The 27,991-nt window shown below is 39.4% G+C and overlaps 1 protein-coding gene across 3 annotated transcripts; it reads right to left on the bottom strand.

Annotated features, from left to right (window-relative positions):
* Window positions 1-48: 48 nt before the first annotated feature.
* cnnm2b (cyclin and CBS domain divalent metal cation transport mediator 2b) lies at window positions 49-27,691 on the bottom strand. Of its 3 annotated transcripts, XM_077719507.1 has the most exons (8): window positions 25,951-27,677; window positions 10,105-10,248; window positions 8,925-9,062; window positions 7,650-7,819; window positions 6,854-6,947; window positions 6,327-6,386; window positions 3,454-3,632; window positions 49-2,852 (listed from the first exon to the last, which is right to left on the bottom strand). In XM_077719507.1, the coding sequence occupies exons 1-8, from the start codon at window positions 27,452-27,454 to the stop codon at window positions 2,571-2,573; spliced, it is 2,571 nt and encodes an 856-aa protein (XP_077575633.1). In that variant the 5' UTR covers window positions 27,455-27,677; the 3' UTR covers window positions 49-2,570. The 3 variants fall into 3 exon arrangements, with proteins under 3 accessions (XP_077575633.1, XP_077575636.1, XP_077575635.1); XM_077719510.1 differs by lacking the exons at window positions 49-2,852; window positions 3,454-3,632; window positions 6,327-6,386; ... (1 more) ...; window positions 7,650-7,819; window positions 8,925-9,062 and adding an exon at window positions 17,867-17,935 and having other exon boundaries at window positions 10,118-10,248; window positions 25,951-27,691; XM_077719509.1 differs by lacking the exons at window positions 49-2,852; window positions 3,454-3,632; window positions 6,327-6,386; ... (2 more) ...; window positions 8,925-9,062; window positions 10,105-10,248 and adding exons at window positions 17,180-17,309; window positions 17,867-17,935 and having other exon boundaries at window positions 25,951-27,691.
* Between the last annotated feature and the right edge of the window lie 300 nt (window positions 27,692-27,991).

Raw genomic sequence — 27,991 nt, 5'->3', positions numbered from 1 at the left:
GTTGAGGTACCACTGTATATGTATATGAAATTGAAGAATAAAACAGAATCAAACATAAATCTTTTAATGGCAGCCACAGATGTGAAACAGCAGAACTAAAGAATTATCAAATAAGGATTATAATCTGTATTGTGATGGCCGCCACAACACTCTTCTCACATTCACTGTTGTCAAAAAATAGAACAGCCTTGATGAACATGAATCAGGCTTAGTTGTGGAATGTTGTGTAGCAAGGAGACAAAAAAAAAAAAACAGACAAATGAAACTACAGCGTGGATAAGGAATGTCATGTGTCATCCGTGGACATATTTAATGTTGAGGTTTCTTCTTGTGACGTTGATAATGCTCAAGTTAGATGAGGTCATTAATACTGTGCAATAGTCAAGCTTGATTAAATGTAAAGTTGGCAAGAACAAAAACACTCTTTTTTTCAGATTGAGCTGGCTGGCAAATGCGTGCCCACCTTCCCGCAACGCATCCCCACTCCCACTCGGATGTAAAACAGATTTGACTGTGATCTCACAACCTGTGAGAGGCCTCTAATTAGACATGAAGGGAATTTTGCACGTGAATGTGGGTTTTAGCATCTTTCAAATGCCAACATTCAAATACATAAAGAGCATACATACAAATATAGCTGTCAATTTACAATAGTCATTCTTTTTAATTATTAATAATCATCTCTTAAATAAAGTTCTCTTCATTGCACATTGTTAAAAATACACAAGGTTATGATTTTTTTTCCTTAAAGGCAATAGTGTGATTTTTCTAAAGTGAAAAAAGCCCAATTTTGAATACACAATAGTAAAAATAAGACAATCTGTAATATACATACTATATCTGTAAAATACCTTCACCTCCTCATATACACAAATGGATGTTTAGCTCCATATATGTAGCATGTCCTTTCTGATGTGACTTAGTGAATGCTTTATTGACACTGTCACATGTCGTATCGCTACGCAAACACACACATGCACGCACACACACACACACACACACACACACACACACACACACGCTCACACTCGTACACACACGCACACACATACATACATAAACATATATATCTTTATATATACATACAATACTATAAAATAAATAAATACAGGAAAACATTCTTGGTTTCTGATGAAATAGGTTCTCTCAAAGTGGTTTTTGGTGCAGTCTTTGCAAAACCATTACTTTCCGAAGTCCATGTTGATGGGATCAAATGTCCGCCGAGTTTCCCTGAAAGATGCTAAAGGTGGAATTTGTTTGGGAAAGAGTGTGAATGTCCAGTTTGTAAAAAAAAAATAAAAAATAGGGGTTGGCGGGGGACCAAGGTCTTTGGCCTGAGTGGAAGATAAAATGACTTGTAGAGTGTAATGTGTCCCTTTTCCACCGGAGGAACGAGTGTACTCGTTCGGTGCCGGAGCTCATGCTGTGCTTTGTCGGTTTGATGTAGGCGTTTCATGTTCACCAACAATCGGAAAGGATTCAAGAAGGACTGTGTCATATAAAAATGTCCGTAAGTCATTATATTACCAGTAAGCAAGAGTGGGACATGTGAGTGGGGTGTGCATGAGTTTAAATCCAGAAATGTGTCAGAGCATATATATATATATATATATATATCAGTGGTGTGCAGTCAGGGCCTTCACTGTCTGCAATTCATACACGGCAGTAGAAAATGTCGTTCTCGATGTTTGTTTGGTTTGCATAAATAAGACGACGTTAGCATGAGCAAAAAGACGGGGGAAAACGTTCCGCTCGAGCTTGGGTGCCACGCTTGGGTTTTTGTTTGAGGGTAAAATTGAGGAAGTTGCCATGGGCAAATATGAGTATTTAGAGTTTTGAGACACTTTCTCATCCTGCTGAACAATTAAGTGTCCTGAAATTTTCTCCCAAGGTGCAGAAAAGAAGCCAGTGCTACCAGTTTAACAAAAACCCATCATTTGTATATTGTGAGGCCCAGTATACTCACACGGCCGTCGACGCGGGGACGTCACGGCGAAAATGTTGCATACAGTTTGCCTGAGCTAAGCACCTTTACTGGCAACAGAGGTCTACCAGAGCTTGCCCTGTACGAGACCCCAGCCAGTGTGGCGTGTTGAGGCCACTGGGTTCGTGCTTCGGGTTACGAGGCGCAGCTGGGAATTTCTCCTGCCGCAGTCAAAACTCAATGACGGAACAAGCACGAGCACTGGCTCAGTGGAAAAGGGCCTATGTGTGTGTACAACTGTGTGCTGGTACAGAAGGGGGTTGATACAGGGTATGTTTTCGGCCAATCTGTCATCCTTTCATCCAAGTTACCGCAAGGAAAGTGTCTTTTTGTCCCAAAAAATAGCTCAGTCGCAGCACCATCTTAAGAAGGCGCCGTAGAGCATGGCTGCCAACGTGGGGAAGGGGCCTTCAACACCCCCTTGGCCCCAAAGCCCTCCTCTGGGACGGGGGGCCTTATCAACTGACTGAGCAGGTACGGCATCCTCACCCCACCCGCCCACGGTTCCCCATGTTCCCTCATCTCTAGCTACACCACTGTACTGTGTGTCCAACAGACAGGAAGGTGGCGGGTCCGGGTCTCCGGGCTAGATGGGCCCCTCGTTGTGCATGTTGTGGTTGCTCCTGCTCACGCCCACGCAATTGTGCTGCTGGTTGAGTAGTTGGGACGCCTCGTTGGCCAAGGCTACAGTCACGGTTGGGGGGGCGGTGGCAGTGCCGCTCATCCCTGTGACCGTGGCAGGGGTCTCCACGCCATCGCGGAGCTCGTTCAACGTGAGCTCTATCTTGGTGAACTCGCTGTCCGTAGACTGCGGCGTCTTGTCCAAGCGCGACGCCATTACGGCATTCTGGTACTGCTGCCGTGTTACCTAGGCAGTGGTCAGGAGAGAGACATCAGGTCACATGTCAGAACGAGAAGGTTACAATTAATTCTGGAATAATTGACTTTGAAAACAGGACACTGCAGACCATAATGTTGCGTATACTACTGGTTATCATTTTCACTTCCTAAACTACAGTACAGTGTTCCCTTGGTTATCGCGGTTAATGGGGACCGGGACCACCCGCAATAAGTGAATTTCCGCGAAGTAGGGATGCCCCTTCAAAAATGCTTAATTTGAATCTAAATTAAAAAAATATATATATATATATATATATTATTTTAATTTTTATTTTTTTTAATTTATTTTTTACCCCCCTGTATACAGTACACCAAAAAGAATACGGGTAGAGAGAGTGAAAATCATGTTATAACAAAAAAAACTGTAAAATATGTTGTCTCAATGTAATATTTGTATTTTTATTTATTTTTTCCCCAAAAAAAACTGCGAAGCTCTGAGTCCGCGGTGGCTGAACCGCAAAGTAGCGAGGGAACACTGTTTTTTTTTTATTTATTTTTTTTACAATACGATACAATATGACAGGTAACTGGCACACGCACAGGTCAACGTGTCAGTCCCTTCAACTCACCTTTAAAAAATACAGGTCTGTGCACGCTCTGACAGAATAATCAGGTACGTAGATCTGCAGGAAGGAGTTAAGTTGGTTGTTACTGCTGCCCAACGTGGGAGTGATGGCGTCTATTCGATCGCTCCTGTTCAGAGAGTCTGAGTGGTTGAGTCCAAATGGCCGTGGTGGAGATTTACTTTCTGTGAGAGGAGTTATCCAGTATGAATTTTAAACATAAATATATATGGACAAACAAAGACATATGTATATTTATCAGGGAGTGATAGAAAGGAATGCAGTAAAATAATTTTCTAGGTTTTGTGCACAGAAATTTCTAATTCAAATATAGGTCAAACTTCCTTAAGAAACCTTTTGGTCAAAGAGGTCTTTAAGAGGAAAGTCAATGTTATAAATCCTGCTGTGGAATAAATACGGATAGAAATGAGTGCCTTTGAGTAACACAATAAATCTGTGTTTATAACATGTATATATTTATTTCAATGGCTGACAATGTGAAGTTTTGGCTAAATGTGAGGAGAATCAAGCTATTTTATTAGAGGTATCAGCATTTCAGATAAAAATGGTCGCCATGCTACTCAATCAAGTGCAGGAAATGATGTGACATCATGTGACAAATGATGGCGTCATCAGGAGTCTTCTGAGTTCTGGATGATACTGTAAAAAGATAATTTAGGGTAATAACCTAAAGCCGCAAGGGTGTGGTATGAAAGCTTTTCCAAAAGATTTAATATATCGAAGGTAAAACAATCAATGTCGTCCAAGAATTTAAAAACCTGGGAATCACTCATGACTCACAACTTGTCCTTAAACAACAGGTAAAAAACATTGAATAGAATTAAATTCAATTTGTCCAGATTTATGTTCATTAGAATCAATCTAACTCCTGAGTCAGCAAAACTGTACTTTGACACAATGATCATAACACACAAAACGTATTGCCTAGCAAGTTGCTCATCGACCTGTAAGACAACACTAAAACCCATTGAAACCATTTATAAGCAAGCTCTGAAAGTATTGGACAGGAAACCAAAAAATGTACCATCACTGTCACTTCCATCACAAAGCTCCTCCCCTACTGCAATAATAAAAAAAAAATCCAACAAGAGGTGGCTCTAGAGGTATTCACTGTGTAGTTTCCTTCAGAAATAGTACATTAAGCACTTTCTTCACATATCAGGAATTCAATACCAATTACCATCCGTGAACTCCCATCTCTGAGCCTCTAAAGTAGTTGGTAGACAATTATAATGTTGAATTTCTAATGTTTGTTTTAATGGACTTCCACAAAATATTCGATGAGTTGGTGATTTTTAGTGATGATGCTCGCTTGCATTATTAGTCGCCACATGGGAAATACTTGTGTTCATTTTACTTCATTAAAGACAGATTATTTTTTCCACTTCTTAAAGAAGCCTACTGAAAATTGAACACAACAAAGTAAAAACAGCTTATCTAAAACCATGCTACTACACTGATTGGAATGTATGTAATCCCACGTTGGAATAAATCGGTGTCTATTAGGTGCACCAAGTGTGTTTGTGTGTGTGTTTGTGTATATGTGCAGGCCAAGCACAGTGGGCCAAAGACCTGGCATGTGAAGTCTTGCAGATTAATACTCCACTTTCAAAAGGCAGCATGGGTTAGGTCATGAAATATAAAAAGTACAGAACATGCAAGTATTGACCCTACACCAAAATCAGCATGTAGCAATCAGGTACAAAATGATTGGAATAATTGGCTAAATAGTACTCATTCAACTTTATATTCCATATATGGACTAATCTTTTACAGAGCTAGACAAGATCTTCCTCCAGTACATCCCAGGGAAAGAGTTCATTTTCTGGATGTGCAAAAGTTGAGAAAAACATAAATAATAGGCAATATTCTCATTTTTGTGTGTTTCTCACACCTTTCATATAAAATTGGGACATTTTGACCAATTTGAAAGGGTTTAGTTGGTAGTTGTGTGAGGACCGTGGAACAAATGAGAGAATTTACAAATAAAGTACTGCTCTACTTACGAAATTTTCAAGTTATGAAAAATGTTCTGGAACCAATTAATTTCAATAGTAAAAGTACGACTGTGCATACAGTATTGCTCAAGTTCAGAAACTATATAGCAGTACCTTTTCTCTTAACTGGTTTTCAGCTGTTTCAAGGGAAACAGTTTGTCCCACAATGCCTGCGCTCGCAGGCGGTCACATTTTCTGATTAATCATTATATTTTAAGAGCGATTTGCATATTCAGATTCTTTGAGTAACCATCTGTCGCTTGGACAATTACTCTTGGTCTCGTCTTTTCCTTTAAAGTTGTGCGTTCAGCCTGTGCTTGTTTTATTTGTGCCTATCTATATGTGTACGTGCCGTGACTCATATGTGCGCACAGTGGTATCCGGCAGGGGGCTGTAGCTGTAAGTCTTGTTTATGCAGTTAGGGGGTTATAGGTTAGGGGCGAGAGGGAGAGGGCGGAGCCTGGGGCCTCCAGTCTCCTGCACCATTCAGCCGTCTTGAATAATGGCTCGGAGGGATGAGGGTGCTATGGGATTTTTTTTTTTTTTGCACTGTTTTCCTTCATTTTCATTCACGTGTATGGTACAATGAAGTGCAAACCACATTTTGGATATTTAATATTAATCAACATTTAGAAAGCTCACATTCCAAAAACATGCATAGCAGGTTGATTGGACACTCTAAATTGCCCCTATTTATGAGTGTGTGTCTTCTCGTGCCCTGCAATTGGCTGGCCACTGATTCAGATGAATGAATGAATGAATGAATGAATGAATAGTGTTCCACTTAAAACTAATGGGTGTTCTAATCCAATGTGAAGATGGGAGTTAGGGTTAGAAAGAATAGTTGGAAAAGTACTTTACCTGGTGATCCGGCTAATGAATCAGCCCTGTTGACAAATGTTCGGGAAAGGGACAGAGGGACTTTGGCGTGAAAAAAAAGGGGAACAGAGAAGGACAAAGAGGTAAGAAATAATCTTTAATTGTATGGTCATTGGAATAAATAAGCAGAAAATAATATGAATTAAACATATTAGAGACATCGCCTATAACTGACTGACATTGAAAAGGGAATAAAACCACAAGTAGACCACAGAAGAGGACGCCTTTTGTTTTTACCAGTAGGTGGCTCTCATTTCCTATCTACTGTTAAAAAATGGTTGCTACAACTAAAAGGGTTGAGAAGTTTATGAATGAACTGAGGAAAGAGTGCAACACTACTACCGCCACTGCAAGAGGTTCATCCATCTAAACTGCTTTTATAGCTGGGACCAATAGCAAGTGTCTATTTATGATCATCCCTTTTTACAATAAACCACATTATTCTTATTGTTTTGTCAAGCAATAAAGGGGTTAAACAGACTTAGAATTAGAATACATTTATAGCGCACCTGGTGAGACGTTCAGAGCCATCATTCCATAGAAGGAGAATGGTCCCGCTTCAAACTTCATCCCCTCTTTTCCTGCCTCCACTTCCACTTTGCCCTGTTGAAGTGAGACCAAAAGAAAAACAAATTGGGAATAATTATTTCTCAAATTGTATTTTTGATATTGTTTTATAAATCCTATAGTATCATTATTTATTTATTTTTAAATGTAGTTTTAGCCAATTTGAGTTCATACTTTCAGTTCTTACAGTATGTTTTTAATAAGTCATCATTTTCACATGTTGGTCTACATTGGTAGTAGCAGTGCAGTAGAGAACATCAAATTGTTCTTGTTTGGTGGTCTTCCGTGTTGCAAATGTCATAAAGTGCCACCCTTTTTGTTTAAAATATTGCCTTGCAATCATTTAGCATTGCACAACAATTTTATTTGAAGAAAAAATGGATTTAGCACAGAATTTTGTTGGCATCAATCCAACAATTGTTTTGCAGACTGACCATTGTTGAGCAAATTAAGATAAACTGGATCATTTCAGTGCAATTTTGGGGAGTTTCTGTTTTGAAATATGTATTAGATATAGTTGGTAGCACCTCTATATAAAGGAATGTATTTGTTGGCTCTACATTTTTTTTTTACCTGGGTCTAGTGTCTTGTTGCTACTGCAAACAAGAAATTTCCGGAATACGGGCCGAAATAAAATTCTAATCTAATCTAATCTAATTTTCTCATCGGTTTTGACAAATTGTATAAGCTATGCCCCCGGTCTTGATTGATGTTTCCAATATTCTCTCTCCAACTAACCTGCAGAATGAGGATGAAGTAGTCCACGGGTCTATTCCTGTGGAAGAGGTAGTGCTCAGGTGCCCGCTTAATCTTCTCATCATATTTCAGCTCCTGGATGACATTGGGGTGCTTCAACAAGCGTAGTAAAATCTTTTCAGACATTTGTGGTGGTGCGAACAGGTCTACCTCTGCAGAGACAGAAAAGAATATTGTGAGACTCATGGTTGAAAAACTGGAATAACAATACAAAACTTTCTAAACAATCATTAAAAAAAATCTTATTTAAGAGTACTTTTGTGTAGGAGGGAAATAATTACTCTGAACAGTCATGAAATTTGCTGTATTTCTGGATGAAGCCAAAGATCATGATACGTCAATTCTACACACTACAATAAAAACATGCAGGAAAATGTTTAAAATGTACACTTGATTTCTGAATCAAATCTGGATTATTTTTTGGGTGGGGGTGCCTTGTATAAAATATTTCTATGACCACTAGGCGGACTTTGCATTTCCCCAACCGCCAGGTTTTTCTCCCGCATCGGGTACATTTGCAGGTAAACAATATTACTATGGATCGGCAGAGTTCTGCAAAGAAAAGGCGTTGACAATGGACAAGAAACGCGAAATACATGAAAAATATGAGTGCGGTATGTGCTATTGAGCTCGCTAGGCAATACGAGAGGAATACATCAACCATTTCCACCATCCTTAAGCAGAAGGACGCATCAAGACATTTGCCTTGATTATCGCCGAGGAAAGTTACATCCCCCAGCAAGTTTTCAACTGCGATGAAACTGGTCTTTTTGGAAAAAGATGCCCAGGCGGACATTCATCGTGGCAGAGGAAAAGGCATTACCGGGACACAAACCTATGAAGGACCGCTTAACGCTAATGACCGGTGAACTAACTCAACATGTTACTTTCAATCCATGCCTGGGATCTAATACACACCTGTGTTTATTATTTTTTGTATGTGTATAGGAATTTGTTCCAATCTATGCCCGATGCGAGAGGCCTTCTTTACAAACACAAACAAACCTGAACACCAACTTCCTGGTACTAAGACAATTCATTCCTTCAAAAACAACCACAAACCTACAAAGCTTGTTGTACACACGCCTACTTGGGTCCTTTCTCCATCCAACTGCCCCAAAAACTAAAAAAAACACACACAAGCACATGTGCGCACAAACTGCACACTAAATGTGCACACATGCACATAACACTTTGCTGGCATTGAGGAGCTTAGGGCACACTGGGGGAAGTAAAGCAGGAGCGCGGCCCACTTGCCTGTTGCTAGGAAACGTAGGGTAGCCAACAGAAGCTGAGGTGATATTTTAACCTTCATTTCATTGTCAGTAGGCTTGAAGGCCGAGAAATCCTGCTTCCTGTCGCGATGGGTGATTTTTTTCTTCGTCTTGTTGTCAGCTGCAAAGACAAAGGGAGAGGGGATGAGAAGACACACAATTATATACTTCTAGAACAGGAAGAAGAAAATCTACTATGCCACTCCACTAATGGATATAGTTCTTCCGGGTCACAGGGTGACTACAGTTGAGTTAGTCAAAATACTTTGCCTTTTCTGGAAACTTAGCTGTGGTGTATTTATTAGAACTAAAGGAGAACTATATGAGGTTATTTTTGTTTACATACATACACATTCATGACACATCACATTCATTGTTTAAGGGGAGCTAAGACATCAACGCTGTTTCCTGCTGCCACTCAAAACAAGATTTTACCTCTAAAAGATATTCCAAATAGTCCTTAACTCTGCTTTTGGCATCATTCTGCATTAAAATGTAACTCCAGAAAACCTATTCTGGATGTTCATCTTTATGCTATGAAACATGCAAGGTTTTAAACACAAATAATATTTAAGTTATGATATCATAACTTGCGCAAAAGTCAGGTCAAAACTAAACAAAATATATGTTAAATGAGGGCAGTAATGGCGGTGCAGGAAGTCAATAAATGACAAGGAAACATCAGATACAGACATTTAGTGTTAAAAAATTTAAGCAAAACGTATTGTTAGAAATACATTATATCTTGATAGAGATGTTCAGTGATTGCAGGCTACTTCAGTAGATGCAGTTAAAATGCTCACTCGATCATTATTGTTGCCTGTGAATGATATTTATATGGATTGGAAAGGTGGCCAATGGACTAGTTTGACTTTTAAGTATCAAGTTACCTATTAATAAAAAAAGTGCATATATTTTGTGTTCTAAGTTACCCATTTACAAACAATGAATAAATCTTGACGTGACACACTTTACCATTGCTATTAACATAAGTGGTATTGATTCAGAGCCCTCTGTGAAATATAAAGATTTTCTATTGTTTTGTAAGATATCTTGAATTGGTTTATAATATGTGGACAAGCCTTTTTTTTGTGATTCAAGCTCTATCACATCAAACTCTGACCTTAAGTCAAGCTGGTATGAACTTTAAGAGGAAAACCTACTGTATAAGTCTGTCTCGTCCAGGATCTCTGACTTGATGATTTCCTCAATAATGTCCTCCAGGGTGACAATACCAAGAACTTCGTAGAAAGGGTCTCCCTCACCCTCATTGTTGACCCTCTGAACTATGGCCAGATGGGATTTTCCTAGCAAATCATACATGCACACACAAACACAAAGTTATAAAGTTAGGGTCATATTATGTTGGTGAGTGAAATACAACTCAGGAAGTGGGTGGTGTAAAGATGGTGGTGTTCTACTCGGAGTTGCGGGGAAGGAATCAAAAGGGAACAAATTCTGTGGGACATTCTGCTTTCGGGTGGGCAAAACTGTACAATAAATGTAAAGAACCTGAAAAAGGCTTGTGTGGCAGTAGTGAGTCTGGCCACAACCAGTTAACAATAAATAACCATGGCAGCAATTGTTATCTGCATTGGTTATGCGCTTTTTCCACTATATAGTGCAAGGAATAGTTCTACTCGCCTCTCATATTCAGGTTAGTTAGCACATCAAAAAAGCCTCTGTATGTTGTACTTTGGCTCTGGCTATTTAGTGTTCTTTACAACACATGCAAATGGAGAGGCTATGGCAAAACGAATTGAAGGAGTGTAGACCAGCCCAAAACAGCAGGAACGTGAGACTGAGTCACGAACAAAAAACCATTTTGTAAAATTCATGGACAATTTTGTGAATACTGTGATCCTTCATGAATAGTCCAAAAAATGAATACAATAAATGTCTTCTATAGTCATTTGTTATCAAGTTTTATTCTGGCTGACAATTTTGGCGGCTTCTCACGACAATTGAGGGACTTTATTTTGAATTAAAAAAAAACACCATCTCTCTAAGGATGAACTCAGAAGACGCTCATTGCAGTGTAACGTGGCATGAGTGACTTGTGGAATCGAATTCTGGTAGCAGATTTCACCAGAGTAGAAGCATCTGGGCAATAGGTACTATGTTGTGAAGAAGGGATATTGTTGCATTTTAGAACAAAATTAACAATATGTTGCGATCAATTACGCTTTAAACAGAAATAATTCTTAACATTTGAAAGCTTGAGAAATTCAAAGGTTCCTGAATGTCATCATTTCGGCTCTTATTCTCTGTTTCCTCTACATCTATGTTCCCAGGACCCTTCGGCGTGCCACCCAGAAAAAGGGAGAAACAAGCTGCATGTATTCAAAGAAGTGTCTAGCAAAATGCTAAACAAATTCTTTGCCTCTTCTCAGCTTGTGATCATTTAAAAGGAATTTTCCACAAGCCCAGGCTAATATTAGCCCCTTCAAAATGAAGTTTCCATTCCACCCCAGCGATATTCTCACCAAGGAAAGGAACAGCACAAGGCGAAGCCTCCACTGTGTGATCAGATTGTCTCGGAATGGGTCATTTGCATGCAGTTACCTGGGTGTAAATAACAAGGGTTTCGAATGTATTTGTGTGTACCTAGGCATACGCATGTATACAGGTGTGTGCAAACTTTGGGTGTCTACATGTTTATTTAAGTGACACTATTGGTTCACTCAAAGTATGACTGAGCGGGATTGGCTAACACAGGTTTTGTTGAGAGAGGACATTTAGACTCAATAATAAACACTTTATTGCACTGCAGTGCTCCACACAACACCATGAAAGCACACTTATTTGCACTTATTTACTGAAAAAAGCAGCAAGTATCAAAGTCATGGACACTCAGTCAAAAGTCGATGCTTGCAAGACTGGGCAAACTAATGTATGAAACCATTCGGGAGGAATTCCTGGTGAAAACTAAGAAGGTGGAGCAGTTCTAAGACAGTCTTTAGAAATGAAAAAATTGGTGATAAAATAATCTGTTAACAGTAGAACACAAATAATATCAATTACTTTTTAAAACTGTTGCTGACCATAGGTTAAACTAGAACAAAGACAAATAAAATATCATTCTATTAAAGCAAGAAGCAATACTGCAAGTATGAGAGCCAGCATTAAATATAAACTGTACAGGGAGAACATCGCCAATGGAAAAAAAGGAGACAACAAGATCAATGTAACTACACTAACCTTGCCTTTAATGTTATTGATTACCCATCAGGTGTACATTTTAGTTTTTAAATTTGCCATGGTACTTAGGGATTTTCCCTTCAAAGTAACATATTTGTACTCCCTATAAAAACCACCAATATGGAAGTGAAAATTGTGAATAACGGGGCACTTATATGCAAGAAATTGTAAAAATTCAATAACTTTAAGGGTGAGGCTTATATGCGAGTAAATACGGTAATATTTTACAGTCAAGTGGTCACAAAGACTGTTTTAAAATAACTGACAAATAAATGATTGTTTTTCTTTTCGGTAATCGCTACTTTCAAGTTGGAGAGTTTCAATTTTACTACGAAAAGCACTATAATGGAAAATTAAAACTTAACTTTCTTTAATTTATTAAACATGCACTGTTATAAAAATTTCATATGTGATAATGTGTATGTATCCATTGTATTCTTTAAAAAAAATAGTTTTACCTGGTATAAGATATGAGAAATTCCGTTCCTACAGAATAAAGAGGAATGCATGTAAGGAAAAATTGAATGAGAATATCGGTAAGAAAAAAAATATACGACAATGTTTTTCATTGTGCTGTCCCATGGGCTTAAACACAAACATTTCCCCATTTACAGTGGAAAATCTAATGTTGAAAGTCCCAAGTCATAAAAATGGGAATTTGAGATATGTGCTCCTTGTATTTTGAACACAAATCTCAGGAGGCCTCAGGGTCATTCTTAGCATGTTTTTTTTGCTTTACTTCAACATTTACATCCAAAAGATGGACATTTATTATGAATAAAACCACAGAAGACGTCATAATACCATGATTAGGGCAGGATTAGGAAAAGTCAACAATTTTGGTCAAGGCTTATCCAATTCTTTTACTCGTGTATTTTTGAAGTGGGTTACAAATGACATTATCACAAGCCTCAAATTAATCTGAACACACTTTCAAGTGTATTTTTCTCAAAATCTATACAGTGAGGAAATATGCAGAGTTGCTGACATTCATCCATTCATTCAATTTTCATACTACCAATACTCCCAAGGGTCGCCGGGGTTGCTGGAGCCAACTATGTGCACCAGACGGGAGACACCCTGAATTGGATTGGATAACTTTATTCCCCCGTATTCAGAAATTTCGAAATTTGAAAACCATTCATGCTCACACTCGCCTCTAGGGGAAATTTAGAGTCTTGAACCAGCCTACCATGCATGTTTTTGAGAGGTGGATGAAAATCTAAGTCCCATCTAGTGGAATAGGCTCCAGCACCTCAAGTGAGCATTGTGAGGACAACTGGTATGGAAAATGAATGAATGCATAAAAAATCCTTTAGCTTTCAAGACAAGATACTTTTTAAATTCCCACTGATGAAAGCCACAAAGCACAACAGAAAAAGTCTTGTTTCACCACAGTAGAATTTATTTATTCGTTTTCTATACTGCTTATCAACACAAGGGTTGTGGGGGTGCTGGAGCCTTTCCCAGCCAACTATGGGCCCCAGGAGGAGGACACTCTGAATTGGAGGCTAGTCAATCGCAGGACATAAGAAGAAAGGACAACCATTCATGCTCGCACTCATACCTAGGAGCTATTTAGTGTGTTCAACCAGCCAACCATATGTGTTTCCGGTATTTGGATGTAAAACCCACGCAAACCTGGGATTGAACCCCCGATCTTAGAGCTTTGAGGCTGATGCGCACACCAATGGTTCACTGTATGGGAACCTGTTTACTCATAGTCACACTCTACTTGCTTTCCAGGAACAGGGTCATTGAGTGGGTAACTGGAAGTAAAAATTAGACTGAAGCTCTGGACCTTCCAAAGCCTTGAACTTGGTAACAAGATATAGTCAAAGTGTTTGTTAGGAAGATTCATCTCGGATCCTATAAGCCACTACATTTGCACATCTGGGGCTGTCTAGCTGGGCTGGCGCTGAATACATGCTGGGTAGTCGAGCACACAAGTGCATTACACACATTGGGGTCAGAGATCATTTTCAGTATCATGCATTTGGAGGAACCTGTAGTCTCCAGTTAAAAGTTTTGTCTTTGAGAAACTTCTCCTGTATACAGTTGTAGTCAAAAGATTACATACACTTGTGAAGAATATAATGTCATGGCTCTCTTGAGTTTCCAGTTATTTCTACACTGTGATTTTTCTATATTAAAGTGATTGGAACAGATACGTCTTTGTCACAAAAAACATTCATGAAGTTTGGTTCTTTTATGACTTTATTACTGGTTAACAGAAAGTCATAAAATGTGCTGTGTCAAAAATATACATACAGCAACTCAAATTAGTAATTTTGGTGACTTAGAAAGTTGTGTCAGTGAAATGAGCTTCGTAGCATGGCCAACTTTTTGTGAGTGATTATGAGTGACCACAGCTGGTGACTTCTCTGAGGCCATTTAAACAATGGCGGGCCGTCAGGATAGGCTCGACTTTCAGCATTATCTTTTATGGCGATAGAAAAGGAGGAAGAAAGGAGGATGGATATTGTGTAGTTAAAAGGGATGTTTGGTGAGTAAAATATGGCTATATTCCTAAATAATATTTCAATTGTTTGAGGTTATTATTGAAGATTTTTATGTGTCGCAGCTGTAGCTGCGGTAGAGGTTTTATAGAGTTTTTGAGGGTTGGATTGATTCGCTAAGAAGGCAATGCTAGAAAATGCACGGACCGCCACGGCATTTAAATACGGCTCATTGGATACAAACGCCCACAAACGCGACAATGGGAAAGTCAAAGGAGCTCAGCATGAATTTGAAAAAGCGAATCTTAGACTTGAACAAGTCATGAAAGTTAAGGTCCCAAGAGCAACAATGCAATACAATTGTTTGTGAGTATGCATGCCACTGTTTTGTCACTGCCACGATCAGGAAGAAAACGCAAGCTATCACCTGCTGCTGAGAAAAAAAATGTCAGAGGGGTGAAGATTCAACAGTCAAGCATGTTTTGCATCTCCATGGACTGAGAGGCTGCCGTGCAAGAGAGGCAAGGCAGTTGTCTTCCGTGTGGTAGTAGCGCTTTTAACCCTCTATATAAAGACGGGAAGGCAGAGTCGCACGAGTTACGTGTGACGATTTGGAATGGATCGTCGATGTCTGGGCCAAAATACACCCGCAACAGAGACGTTGCCCTTTCAGGTGATGCGTCTAATGTGTGTGAAAATAAGGCATTTACCCTGAAATGCATTTATCCCTAATATGAGCCTTCACATAGCAGACAAATATCATGCAATAAGTCAGTCTGTCCTCTTTACCACCTTTATTAAAAGGAATTTGTATTTTTGATGGTTCAGGCCTTATGAATATTGTTAGCTCAAACTTTCATACAATTGCAGTTTAACAAAATTGGACATAGCTGTTTTTCTTTGCACTAAGAATGTTTTCACATAACAAGTGTCTTTAAATAATGTATTTCAATGATTCAAATGGAACAAAGATGCCACCTATGTAGCTATCCATCCTTACTCCAATTTCAAGCCTGAGAACCGTTACCCGGGCCTTCAGAGACTAAACCGTTTGCTCTTTTTCCACCATTCCCAGTGTATTTATGGAATGCAGCTTTGTCATATTTTTCCATAGCGTAATTTTACCCTATAAATAGGCAGATAAGGCATGAGGAGATGGGGTTGGGTATGAGGGGTCGGTATCAATCTTTACTCCCTCCCCATCTCCCATATTTCCAAATATTTTAGCACAAGCAAATATAGAGCAATGTAAGGTTGATGGGAAAGCATTGCATATATTGTAACTTCTCATGTCACGTCCTGTGAAAAGAATGCTTCCATCAGTTTGGAAAAACTATTCCGCCATAGTCATGTATCTATCCATATCCAACTATCTCTCCATATTCATCTATTCATTCATATCCATCCATCCATCCATCGATGTATATTTTTGAATATACAATGGTACTTCTATGTACGGATGCTTCAACAGACAAATATTCCGGTTACAAAAAGCTCTGATGTGAAACCTTTTGTTCCAAGATACAAAAAACTGCCCAGGTTAGGAAACATCTAACGAAATCAAACATCCCCAAAGGTAAATAAACCTCCTGGATCCAGTATTATTTTTTTCCAATGATGTGCTAGAGTTGCTTTCCCATTGGGTATCCCCCAATACCCCGCTGTCCTACTATCTGCTATCAGGAATCTGTGATTCCATGATGCTGGAAGGTTATAGTGTGCTGTAGAAGAGAGAGCCAGCTTGTGCTAGGGAGCCAGCATGACCCAAAAACTGCACACTCCAGGCGGATGCCTGGACGCCACAGCCGGTGTTCTAACGAGTCTACTGAGCATGTGTAGTTGCTACTGAGCATGTGTTGTCGCTACTCAGCATGTGCATTGCCACCATGGCCCAATCATGAAGCATTATCAGGATGGATTTCTGCTTTATAATTCATTGTTTTGTCTGTTTGGAATGTATGAGATGCTCCAAATGATAATCATTTAAAAAACAAATCTAGATATGAATGATCATTTTGACTTCAACACTGTTGTTTTTGAAGTTGCTGCCAGTGAGAAATATGTATTTAATAGGGACTTTTTACTACCCAATAAAGAAAAAACGTTAAAATAAAATATTAATGACAATTCGAGACAATGGCTGAGCTCGATTTAGGCTACTGTCAGCAAGAAACGTCCGTCGTCGTACAACTATTTTTAATAAACACACTTCTTGATAATTGTACTTGTGTATAAATATTTTTGTTTAGGTGCAAAAACATTTAGTATGGTACTAATAATAGGGGTACTCCTTCGAAGTTTTTATATTATTTTAGATTATCCGCAAATTTTAGGGATAACCGTACCAATGATGAATTGTAACACTAATTCTAAGGTATGTTTGGGTTCATCTACGGTAGATATTTTTCTATTTTATTTTTGGAAGACTTGTCTGGCCAAATCTTTTTGTTCAATCGGCAAATAATTTAGCTATTTTTTTTTAAAATAACATCTAGATTTTGTATTTTTCTTGTTTATTTTAAAAAAATGTTTTTATGACTGTTTATTAAGAGGCCTTAGTCACAAGTTCTTTCAGCTGTGACTGGATACACATGTTCGTACACACACAATGCTAGCAAAACATTGTTATTCATTCAGTGAAGCGGCTTGCTGTCGTAGCTGGCTTGCTGCTTGCATTTGTTGTTGAAATGTCCCCTGGGTGGAGATTCCTGAGAGCCTCAGTCATAAGCACAAGCATCAATGGGAAACCAGTGGGAGAAAATGAATGAGCATGTCGTCAGGTGCTGCTTTACTACACGGGTGTTGTAAGCAAATGCTAAATAGTTTAAATACTTTAACTAAGGATAGACTCATTCCAAAGTTTAATTCAAAATAAGTCCTCAAAAATGTACGTACTGATAATGATGAATGCGAGTGGTAATCAATACAGTGGTACCTCTACTTATGAATGCTTCTACATACAGAATTTTCAGGTTACGAAATCCTTTGATATGCAAATTACTCTTCTAATATACTACATAAACAAGAGCTAAATGGAGGCCATCACCATTGAGCTTTTCTACCACACACGCATGTACACCCCCACACACTCAATACATGTACATACTACGTACAACATGTCGTAAAAATATTACTGTATATTGGATGTAAGCTTATTAAGTTATACATTATTCTGTTTTTGATATTTAAACAAAAATGTATTACGTATATTTTGACATTCTAAACCCTTATGGCACATAACAACAAAGGATAATTTAGTCATTACCTTGCTCTGACGACTTGCACTGAATGGAAACTCACTTGGAATGAAGCCATTGCTTTAAAAAAGTCAGCCCTGAAAGACACACAATTGACTGCTGTTCGGACATGTGATTTTCACTCAAATCAAATCAAGTTTCTTCATATAGCCCTATTTACCATGGGATTCCTAGACAGCTAACATTAAAATGGCAAACAAATAAACACATGAATGAATGGATCAATCAATAAAAGGAAAAAATAACATCAGAGATGAATGCAACTGATTTAACAGCCACTCCCTTCAACTTGTAAGGAAATGCAAATAAATAAATAAACATCTTTGTGATCAACTTTGTAAAGGGACCAAGGTGGGAGGAATGTCTGTTTCAGGATGACCAGGCTGTGATAGATTCCAACCACAGTATAATTCAAACAAATAAGGTAAAATTTAAGTCAGATTTGTGCATATTCTAGTATCATTTATTTAAATGTTTTATTCATAGATATCAAAAATTACATTTTATTAGGACTAGATCATTTCTGGGTCATAGACATGCACCTGCTTATGGCAGGTGTGGTACTGGTGTGTGCCTATAGCGAGCATTTATAATGTTGCTCACACTGGTCCTCTGTGTGCTCAAGAAAGTTGCCTGTATGCCCAAACATATGAAAAATGAGTGGGAACATTGGCCGCAGTGGGTGTGGGTTTTCGTTCCAACCCATAAAGAGGACACCTTTTCACCAATTTGGTTTACTACAAGTGTAATCAGTGGATTGCAGTTAGGTGCTTCTTGTTTTCAAGCAGAAATCACATTGGTTTAATTGTCTGTGCTATATCGTTGGAACAAAATCCTGCACATTGACACCTTTTGTTGAGGGTCTACGTTGGAATAGATAAATAGTCAACAAGTGTGCAACAAATTAAACTTTTAAGCAGATTTGCCAAAAAAGAGCCAGGTTAGATTAGAAATTTAGGATGACGCTGGTCCCAGTCAAATAAAACAGATTTACAGCAGGGGTTCACATTACGTAGATCAGGAACTACCTGTATATCAGAAACTACCGGTAGATCAGGAACTACCTGTATATCAGAAACTACCAGTAGGTCGCGATCTACTCTTAGATCAGGAACTACCAGTAGGTCGCGATCTACTCTTAGATCAGGAACTACCGGTAGGTCGCGATCTACTCTTAGATCAGGAACTACCGGTAGGTCGCGATCTACTCTTAGATCAGGAACTACCGATAGGTCGCGATCTACTGGTAGATCGCCAAGGAACGAGTGGTAGATCGCATTGCCCACCCCTGAATTCTAACCCTAACAACAAAGTAGATCGCGGGAGGTTGGGCTCATTGAAAAGTAGATCTTGGACCAAAAAAATGTGAGCGCTCCTGATTTACAGTCTTGAAATGCAAAATATAAAACAACCTTCTAAATTAGCAACAGTACAGCAAAGGTTTAAAGTAAGCCTGTTTAAATCAAATATAAATGTCTTCTAAACAACCACAAGATTGGAGTTCATTCATTCATTCTCTGTGCTGCTTATACCCTCAAAGGTCGCAGGGTGTGCTGGAGCCTATCCTAGCCAACTATATGCACCAGGCAGGGGACACCCTGAATTGTTGGCCAGATCACAGAAAAGGGTGTTGCGACAAATAAATATCCCGAGAATTATATTTTAGTTTTTCTAGCAATGCACTAATACTCTCTTTATTAACAAACATATTGGCTAGTCTGCAATGTTTTACTGGCATTTCAAATCAGTCAAATTGGGAAAAAATTGATATAAGGGTAGATTATGCAAAATAACTTGTTGACACATTTACTTAATTCGTGAGGCAAGATATCTGTGTATTATGTTGCAGGGGTGAATCATGGTTACACTTTCATTGAAGACAAAATTAGACCAAAAAAAGTAGACACCAGTGGTGTCTTTGGGCTTTAGGGAGCCTGTCTCAGGCTTTTTTCCCTGCCAACAAGTGGAGAGACAGACACTGTGCCCGCTGTTGTCAATGAAGCCAGCCTCTTGGCTCTTCAGAAAGTCCAGCTTGGAAGCCATCCATGGCAGGGCATTAGGCCTGGAGGTTTGTGTCGTTTGTAATTTATAACACTGGGGGAAATAGGCAAAAGGACAATATGGAGAGAAGAGGGAGAGAGGGAATGTGGAAGGAGGGGGATGGGACTTGCTGAACTAGCAAGCAACTGTGCTTCTCTGAGTGTTCTACACAGAGGCCTTATTTTCTATACCAATTTGGAGACAGGAATAATGCATTCGATTTTCATGTGTCTAAATGCAAAGATTTTTAAGGGAAAAATCAATTCTAGATTTATAGGGAAGTTAAAATGGGGGAGGGACAAAGAATGAGTAATACCTAATATACCTGTGTAGCTCCCAACACAGAACCAACCCCACTTCATGATTGACTTGTAACAAACAAATATTACATAATATACAAATTTGTGTGAAAGTGAAGGTAATATCATTGCAAGTTTCACTTTGTGGGCTCTACTGCAGGCCAAGCAGGTGAATATAAAATGTGTTGATGACAGGATTGAAACTGTTCATCCAAATACATATCAACATGTTAAAAGCAGTCATAATGCCAGATCAGACTGGCTTCGGGAATGCTCTGTGCCTTGATTCACACTCCTCCCGTTGTACTAATCTGGTCTTAAAAGGCCCATTCCATTTTGAACCAGAATCTGAAGAATGTAGGCTAATTCAAAAGCCAGCCTTTCAACACAACAAACTTGGTCAAAGAAGCCCAATAGGTCAAAAGAAGCATTTAAATTGCTCGAGGTTAAACATGTTTTTCCTCAATTTCTCTCAAGGAAAAATAGCTCACTACCTGTATGCATATCCTCTGCATTTGTCCCACCAAGTGAACTTGGCAATAGAGCATTGAGCATGCTGCCTAATTTTGATAACGACTCTATATGAATCATTTTGAAAATCACTTGTGTAAATAGTATGTCTACTCTGTTATAAAATTTATTTTAACTGTGTCACAGCCTGCCACAGTAAAATTATAACACATTATATGTAATGAAAAGATGGGATAAAATCAATATAAATAAAATCAATGCTGAGATAAATAGCAATGCGTTACGTTAAGGCAGGGGTCGGGAATCTTTTTGACAGAGAGAGCCATAAACAATTCATTTTTTCAAATGTTATTCCTTGAGAGCCATGATAAAAATGTAAAAGTAAAAATACACTGAAATGTGAGCTGTTTGTAGTAATGTTACCACTTTTAAAGTACAAAATGTTCTCAGATCTTTTGACAATCTTGTCACGCTGTTACTAATCAATGATAATCAATGGGAGTATGAATGCAGAAGAATCGAATGCAAAAAAAAGTTTAAAAGCCGCACTAATGGTAGTGTCGGCGCCACATTGATCGCGTAACGCTCCTATTGATGCATTCAGGATGGAGCTCTCTCAACAGCGTTTCCCATATTTTACCTCAAAGTTTAGCGGAGAGCCATATGCACCTATCAAAAGAGCCAGATATGGCTCCCGAGCCCCTGCGTTAAAGTGTAACAAAAGTTATCATTGCCATTGGTTCGAGCCCACACACTGTTATGTCCCATAATTTAACGTTACTCATACCATCAACACTGATTTATTAAATCAAAATCAACATATTTAGTTGAGCAACTCGATAGTGCAGTGGTCATTCTGCCTGTTTGGTGTAAGAGGTCTGGGTTGGATTCCCACTCAGGGTGGCGTGAATGTGAGCGTTTCATTGTGCTCTGGGATTGGCAGGCAACCAATTCAGGGTCTCCCCTGCTTGCTGCTTGAGGTTGGCTGGGATAGTCTTCAGCACTCCCCGCGACCCTTGTGAGGATAAGTGATGTGGAAGATGAATGAATGTTTAGTAGATTGTGTAATATTTGAAGAAGCTTTTTTGGGGCTAAAATTGAAACTAAAGACAATTAAACATTATTTCCAATGTGTAGTGACTTTACGTGTATGGTTGTCAAGTTCAAATTTATAAAAAATAATGCAGCTTTAAAGTTGCAAAAAGAAGGCAAAATCTGAACGGCCATCATGCGTGTTACGCAAGAAATCGTTGCCCTTAGTACAGTGAGATTTGAGAGATTTAACAAGCCCAGCCTTTTTTTCTTTTAGGGGGACTTTTAATGACAGAAGTGGGAACATGCCATTTCAGCTTGTGCTAAACTTTTGATAAAAATGTGATAATTTTAAACTGTAATTACACCGTGGGACTACCACAGAGAATGGTGGCGCTGTTGTAAGATGATCCATGTACTTTATTTTATTTTTTGTAAATGCCCATATGTGAGGTAAATTTACTGTTTCTTTTTGTGAGGCTGAAAATGGTCTGCTTGCCAATGGTTATGATGTCTTCAGTTGTTTATTTTATTTATTTCATGTTTCACAGCAACTTTTGGTTTGAAGGCAAATTTATAAAAGTAAAGATGCCTTTCAAAATTTCTGCAGGTTTGATTCTTTACGTTTCATATTGTAAGGATGGAGTTGTCTTATCTTTAATGCACAACAGAACAACAAAATTTATTTTTAAAATCATCATATTTCTTATTTTCTGTTGTTTGAAAGTAAGGTAACATAGTTACCATAATTTCTCGCATATAAGCCATATTCCTCATATTAAAAAATGATAACTGAATCCAGGATACGGCTTATATGCGCATAAATTGACAAAAACGTCAACGTGACAAAGTTGAAACGCTATAATGCAAGACAATGCGGCCGATGCGGTCAATTATTTCAAAATAGACAAAAGATAAACAGATAAAACGCTAAACAAAATTTATATATTGATAGTTACGATAATTATCGATATTGACTGATATTTTTTTTAAATTGTGATAACAATTATTGTCAATTTGCCCGGCTCTAGGTTTAGGTAAACCTGACACAACCTCACATAGTTCAGATTAGTTAAAACTAACCTAGCCACCTGTGATTGGGTTTAGGTAAACCCACTTAATGTCTCTGCTCAAATTATGGCTCACATGCAGCAGATACACCTGGACGTGATCTCATCCAAATATTATTCGAATAGGGAAAAGCGCCATCTACTGTTACAGAAGGGACTTTATATAGTGACATTAGTTTTGGCGGTAATTTTACATGTCCTAAAGATGCACTAGAATTTACGTATTTTTTTGTTTGATCTGTATGTAGAGGCAAATGCAATCATATCTATAATAGTGCACTTGTTGCCACTTTTATTTTTTTGACCAGTGCATTTTGAAGTTGTCTAAACATTAAAAGGGTGTCCCTCAACGGGAAATATTAAGTGGTCTTACAAATAATGACGTCATTTAATCCCATCACTTGTTGCAACATAAACCCAACAGGGTACCAGGCAAACACTCTGACTCACTTTCCAGTAAGATTCTTTCCATACAAACATTTTTGTCAAGTCATTTTCTTTACTGCTTGTCACAGGGGGGGCACTTTGGGCACCAGGAGGAGGACACCATGAATTGGTGCCTAGCCAATTGCAGGACACAAGGAAACTGACAACCATTCACGCTCACATTCATACCTAGGGGCAATTTGGAATATTCAACCAAGCTACTTTGGATGTTTGGATGTTACATTCCAAAGACATGCATGGTAGAGGCTGATTAGATGCTAAATATGATATGATGATAAATTCCCGCTTCCTACGTTTTTTGATATGGTCCCAAAGTGACCCTCTCATTAGAGAGCAAACCAGTAGCTGTGCGAGTAACATCTGGATGCCAGTAATTTTCGGAGTCACAGCAAGAAAGTGCAATTAGTGAAAGGGTCAGAAATTTCCACAGGAGTGTCGCTCTCAATTTACAAACTCTAAATGATACCAAACTTTGATATAGAGTCAGAGAAAATTGTTATTTCCAAACAAGCCTTATGTTAGTTTATTTCGTTTTACATGGGCACTCAATTGTTACGCATCAACAGAATATCAAATGATTATTATTACGTTGATGCGAAAAAAAATACATACTTCTGATCGTATGCATAGGATTCCACATGCATTTTTGCTTGAAATTGGCATGAGACAAAACATTTTTTTTCTTTTTTTGTGATCAAATCCCGTCATATTCTCATCTCATCTCATTTTCTGAAGCGCTTTATCCTCATTAGGGTCGCAGGGGCTTCTGGAGCAATAATTATATTACGTTTTACTAGAACATTGTCTCAAGCAATCCTCTCTTACTCTCAAACTCCTCTTACCAAACTCAACTTAATGTTGACTACTGACTTGGAAAGCTTGGACCCCCAACACAGGCCATTCTACAATTCTCACTGCTCACTTGCTGTTCTGATAGACTGTGAAAGATCACAATTGAATTAACAATGCCTTTTGGACTGAGTGTGTGCTGTGAAAATAGCCAGATTGGCAGGAAACTTTGACCCTGTAGCCCTTCCTTCAACAGTTGCTTATGACCTCTTCCAGAGGCCAGAGACAAACCTCCCCTGGTGCTGCTACAATTATAATAATGTTCTCCTTCAGCTGCTCAAGTATCAAAGCTAGACTTACAGAAAAAAAATACCTGCACAAATAATATACATATAAATAAAGTCATGTAAAAACTAAAAGATGGTCCCATGTAAAATTATGATCCATTGTCTACAACCATAACTTCATAAACCCATAGAGGTCTAAAGATGAAAATGTTGATACACTACTGACACAGAAAGTTGTATTTGTTTTTCTCTGGAAAAAAAAAGAGATCAAAAGAACTTTAGTATGTTTCCTGATTCCAATAGCCAATGAACACTAATGATGAAAACAACCCGCTGCTAGTACATTATGTAATACTAATTTGGCAGAGAGAACTTTGACTCAATTCTGGTAACAGAGCCTAATCATTTGTTCTTTTTAATCTCACTTAGCCCTCACATTGCACACCCCACCTTATATTATTTTCTAACAATCTCTTAATGAATTTTAATCATAGATAATACAGCTACATATCTCATTAACATCCAATGCACAGATACTGTGGCATTTGATTGGACCATTATTTAGCTTAATCTGAATAAAATTGTGTGGAAAACACTTGAAAATATCACAACGGACAGTTAAAGAAAAAGCTTTTGTCAGAGAGGAGTGTCGGCGATATTTTAGACCCAAACGCATACCACACGGTAATTTCAATGCACTTCCATTCACTCAAATGTATGCTTGGTCATATTTTGGCAACACAAAGATTAGCTTCGATGGAATTTCTAACATTGTAAGTGTTGTTTGCAATGAAACACCAAACCAAAACTAATCTGTCCGTGTGCCTAAATGCTGTTTGTAAATCTTTGTATAATTGTCCATATTGCTATGGTCAATATGGGGGTGGTGAGGGGCAAAACTTCAGGTAACCTGTGAGTGGGGTCAACATCTTTCTCAAACATCATGCGCATTCACACAAGACGCGAGGGGGGGGTGTTTGAGGGTGTTAGAGGCTGTTATTCATTATCCACATGACTGCATTCCAGGGCTGGACAAAAGAAGTTATCACCACCATCACTCAGAGGCGAGTAAGAAAGAGGGATTTAAGCAGGTTCTCAAACAAGATGCCCCCACCTGATAACCCTAAGTCTTGCAGTTACACCATTCCCACATGTCCTAATGCATTTACAAATCAGGTGGTAAGAAAGGGGGAGTGAGAGGGGCATAGGTAAAATGTCTGAATGAGAATGAGATGAAAGGATGCAAGGCAAGAGCTGCAAAAGAGAGAAACTTGGTGGAAGTTGCGGTCTAAGATGGGAAAACCTCCCCAGCACAGGAAGCGTACAGCTGAGACTGTGGCAAGTGCACCTCATTAATGGTGTACTGTAGCTGCAACAGTGCTTTGTAAGGCCGGGGGGTGTTCCCCTTCAACTCAACAATTCTCTGCCTCTCCCATTTTAATCCCTGGAGCTTTTCGATTTACAGACACTTGACCTCTCACGATCAAACTCAGCCTCTTGAAGGGGAAGAGAGGCGAAAGGTCAACATGTACTGGTCAAGAGGGATTATGCCGGAAATGTAGCGTGCTTGTCTCGTAACAACCGGGCTGTGTGACGTGACTATAAGAACTTAACAGAAGACAAGTGACAAGATGAGGAAGGTGTCGAACAAACTCACCTTTTTTAAATTCTTCCAGCATTGCATCCAACTTGGTGTCATTAAAGACAAAGTGCAATGGGTGGCTATAAAATTTTGTGATGGTTTTGAGTGGTGTGCAATCATCTGGGTCAACAAAGGCCAGGTCCTTAACAAAGAGAAGGTCCACAATGTTGGACCTCTCACCCTCAAAGACAGGAATACGTGTATATCCACTCTTCATGATTTCAGACATGGTGTTGAAGTCAAGAGTGGTATCCCCGGGGATCATGAAGCAATCTCGAAGCGGCGTCATTACGACCTCCACGGTCTTAGTCCTCAACTCCAGAGCACCCTGAATGATGTTAAGCTCCTCCTTGACTAGGTCATTGTAAGGATCCGTGACGCGCAGCATCTCCAGAAGTTTTTCCCGGTTGTAAACCGTTCCAATCTCCTGACCGAGCAAGTAGTCAAGCAGTTTGCTCACTGGGTAGGAAGCAGGGAAGGTGAGCAACATGAAGAACTTTGTCAGGAATATGGTGTTGGCCCCCACAGCCAGGCCATGTCTGGAGCATATGGCCTGAGGCACAATTTCCCCAAAGATCACTATTCCAATGGTGGACATAACCACGGCGATCAACCCCGAACCAGCAATATCATCCAACAAAATGGTCAGCGTTGTGTTCACCAATACATTACCGAGAAGAAGCGAGCAGAGCAGATAATTCCCTTGACTTCTGACTGGCTCGATCTTTTTAGCGTAATTTTTCTCCTTTTCCGTGCCACAATTCTGCACTATCTGGAGCTCCATAGGGTCCAGAGCCATAAGTCCCAGGTTCAAACCGCTGAACATACCCGACAGACACAGCAGCATAGAGATGAAGATAACCTGGAGCCAGAAAGGCAGCAAAAACTTTTTCTCCTCCACTACGATCACTCTGGTGTCCTCGCCGTCGTGGTAGATCCAGGTGTTCTCCGTCCGTGGGACATGCGTTCCAGCCACAGCAGGTGAGGAGGTAGCAATGCAAAGGAAGTAGGCTTTGCTCTTCTCCGTCTTCCGCAGAGGTTTGACCTCTATCTCAACTATTCCAGATGTCTTTCTGTTGACGACAATGTTTGGTAGAATGATGATATCTGAAGTCCTAATACCACAGGGATGCAAGCCGGACAAGTCCTCTTGACTGTGGTTATCCCCTGAAGTGCTGTCAAGGCTCACCCCCGCCCGGCTCCTCTCGTGTTCTGTGAAGGCGATCTTGGACCAAGTCTCGTTGTTGATGTTCTGCCCGTACACTCTTAATTTGATCCGAGAGCGCTCACTCACCCGCAAGTAACCTTTATCCATGAAAGAAATGTCATCCGTATCCTCCAGGCGGAGGCCACTGATGACTGTGTCCTCGGATCCTTCCTTGCCACTTGTCGAGGTGACAAAACAACCAGTGACAGTCAAGAAAATTAACGTCAACGCGCGGACCCGGTTCACTGACGCCATTTTTGCAGCGGTGGGTGCTGGGAATAACCACTCTGCCATATTGACAACCGTAGGCATGCAACCTGCTGAATGAAAATGACTTTGAAAAATCAGAACCAGTCGGAGTCCGCCGTCATCTCCGCCGAGGGTTGCCTTGATTCGCGCATCAGGACCTCTTCTTTCCCACTACGTGTACGACAGTGGTGCCTCACCAGCGCAGGGTTACTGGCTAACTCGTGCCCGTTCTGATTTCCTCCAGACCGACGCCACTGGGGGCCAATACGATTCAGGCTAATGGCCAGAGGCGGGCTCTCCGATGCCGTGGTGACCAATCAAATTCCAAAACAAGTGCACCTCATGTTAAGGAATGGACCAGACCCACTCGTGACTTTTTCTACTCGCAGAACATTCAAGTATTGGAGATGACGAATTCACATTTAAACCTGGAGTATGTCTCCTCGATGGCCAATTGTAGATGATGTCAAATTAATTATTTTACCCATACTGACATCCATAAACCTACATTTACCAGAGAATGGTCTTGATGTCTGCCCTTCACAGTAATATGCTGATTCTGTCAAGATAAATCACTATCCTGACTCAAATATACTGTAG

The sequence above is a fragment of the Stigmatopora nigra genome, chromosome 6 (genome assembly GCF_051989575.1).
Source record: "Stigmatopora nigra isolate UIUO_SnigA chromosome 6, RoL_Snig_1.1, whole genome shotgun sequence".
Classification (NCBI taxonomy): domain Eukaryota; kingdom Metazoa; phylum Chordata; class Actinopteri; order Syngnathiformes; family Syngnathidae; genus Stigmatopora; species Stigmatopora nigra.
This window is presented reverse-complemented; position numbering and strand designations above follow the sequence as displayed.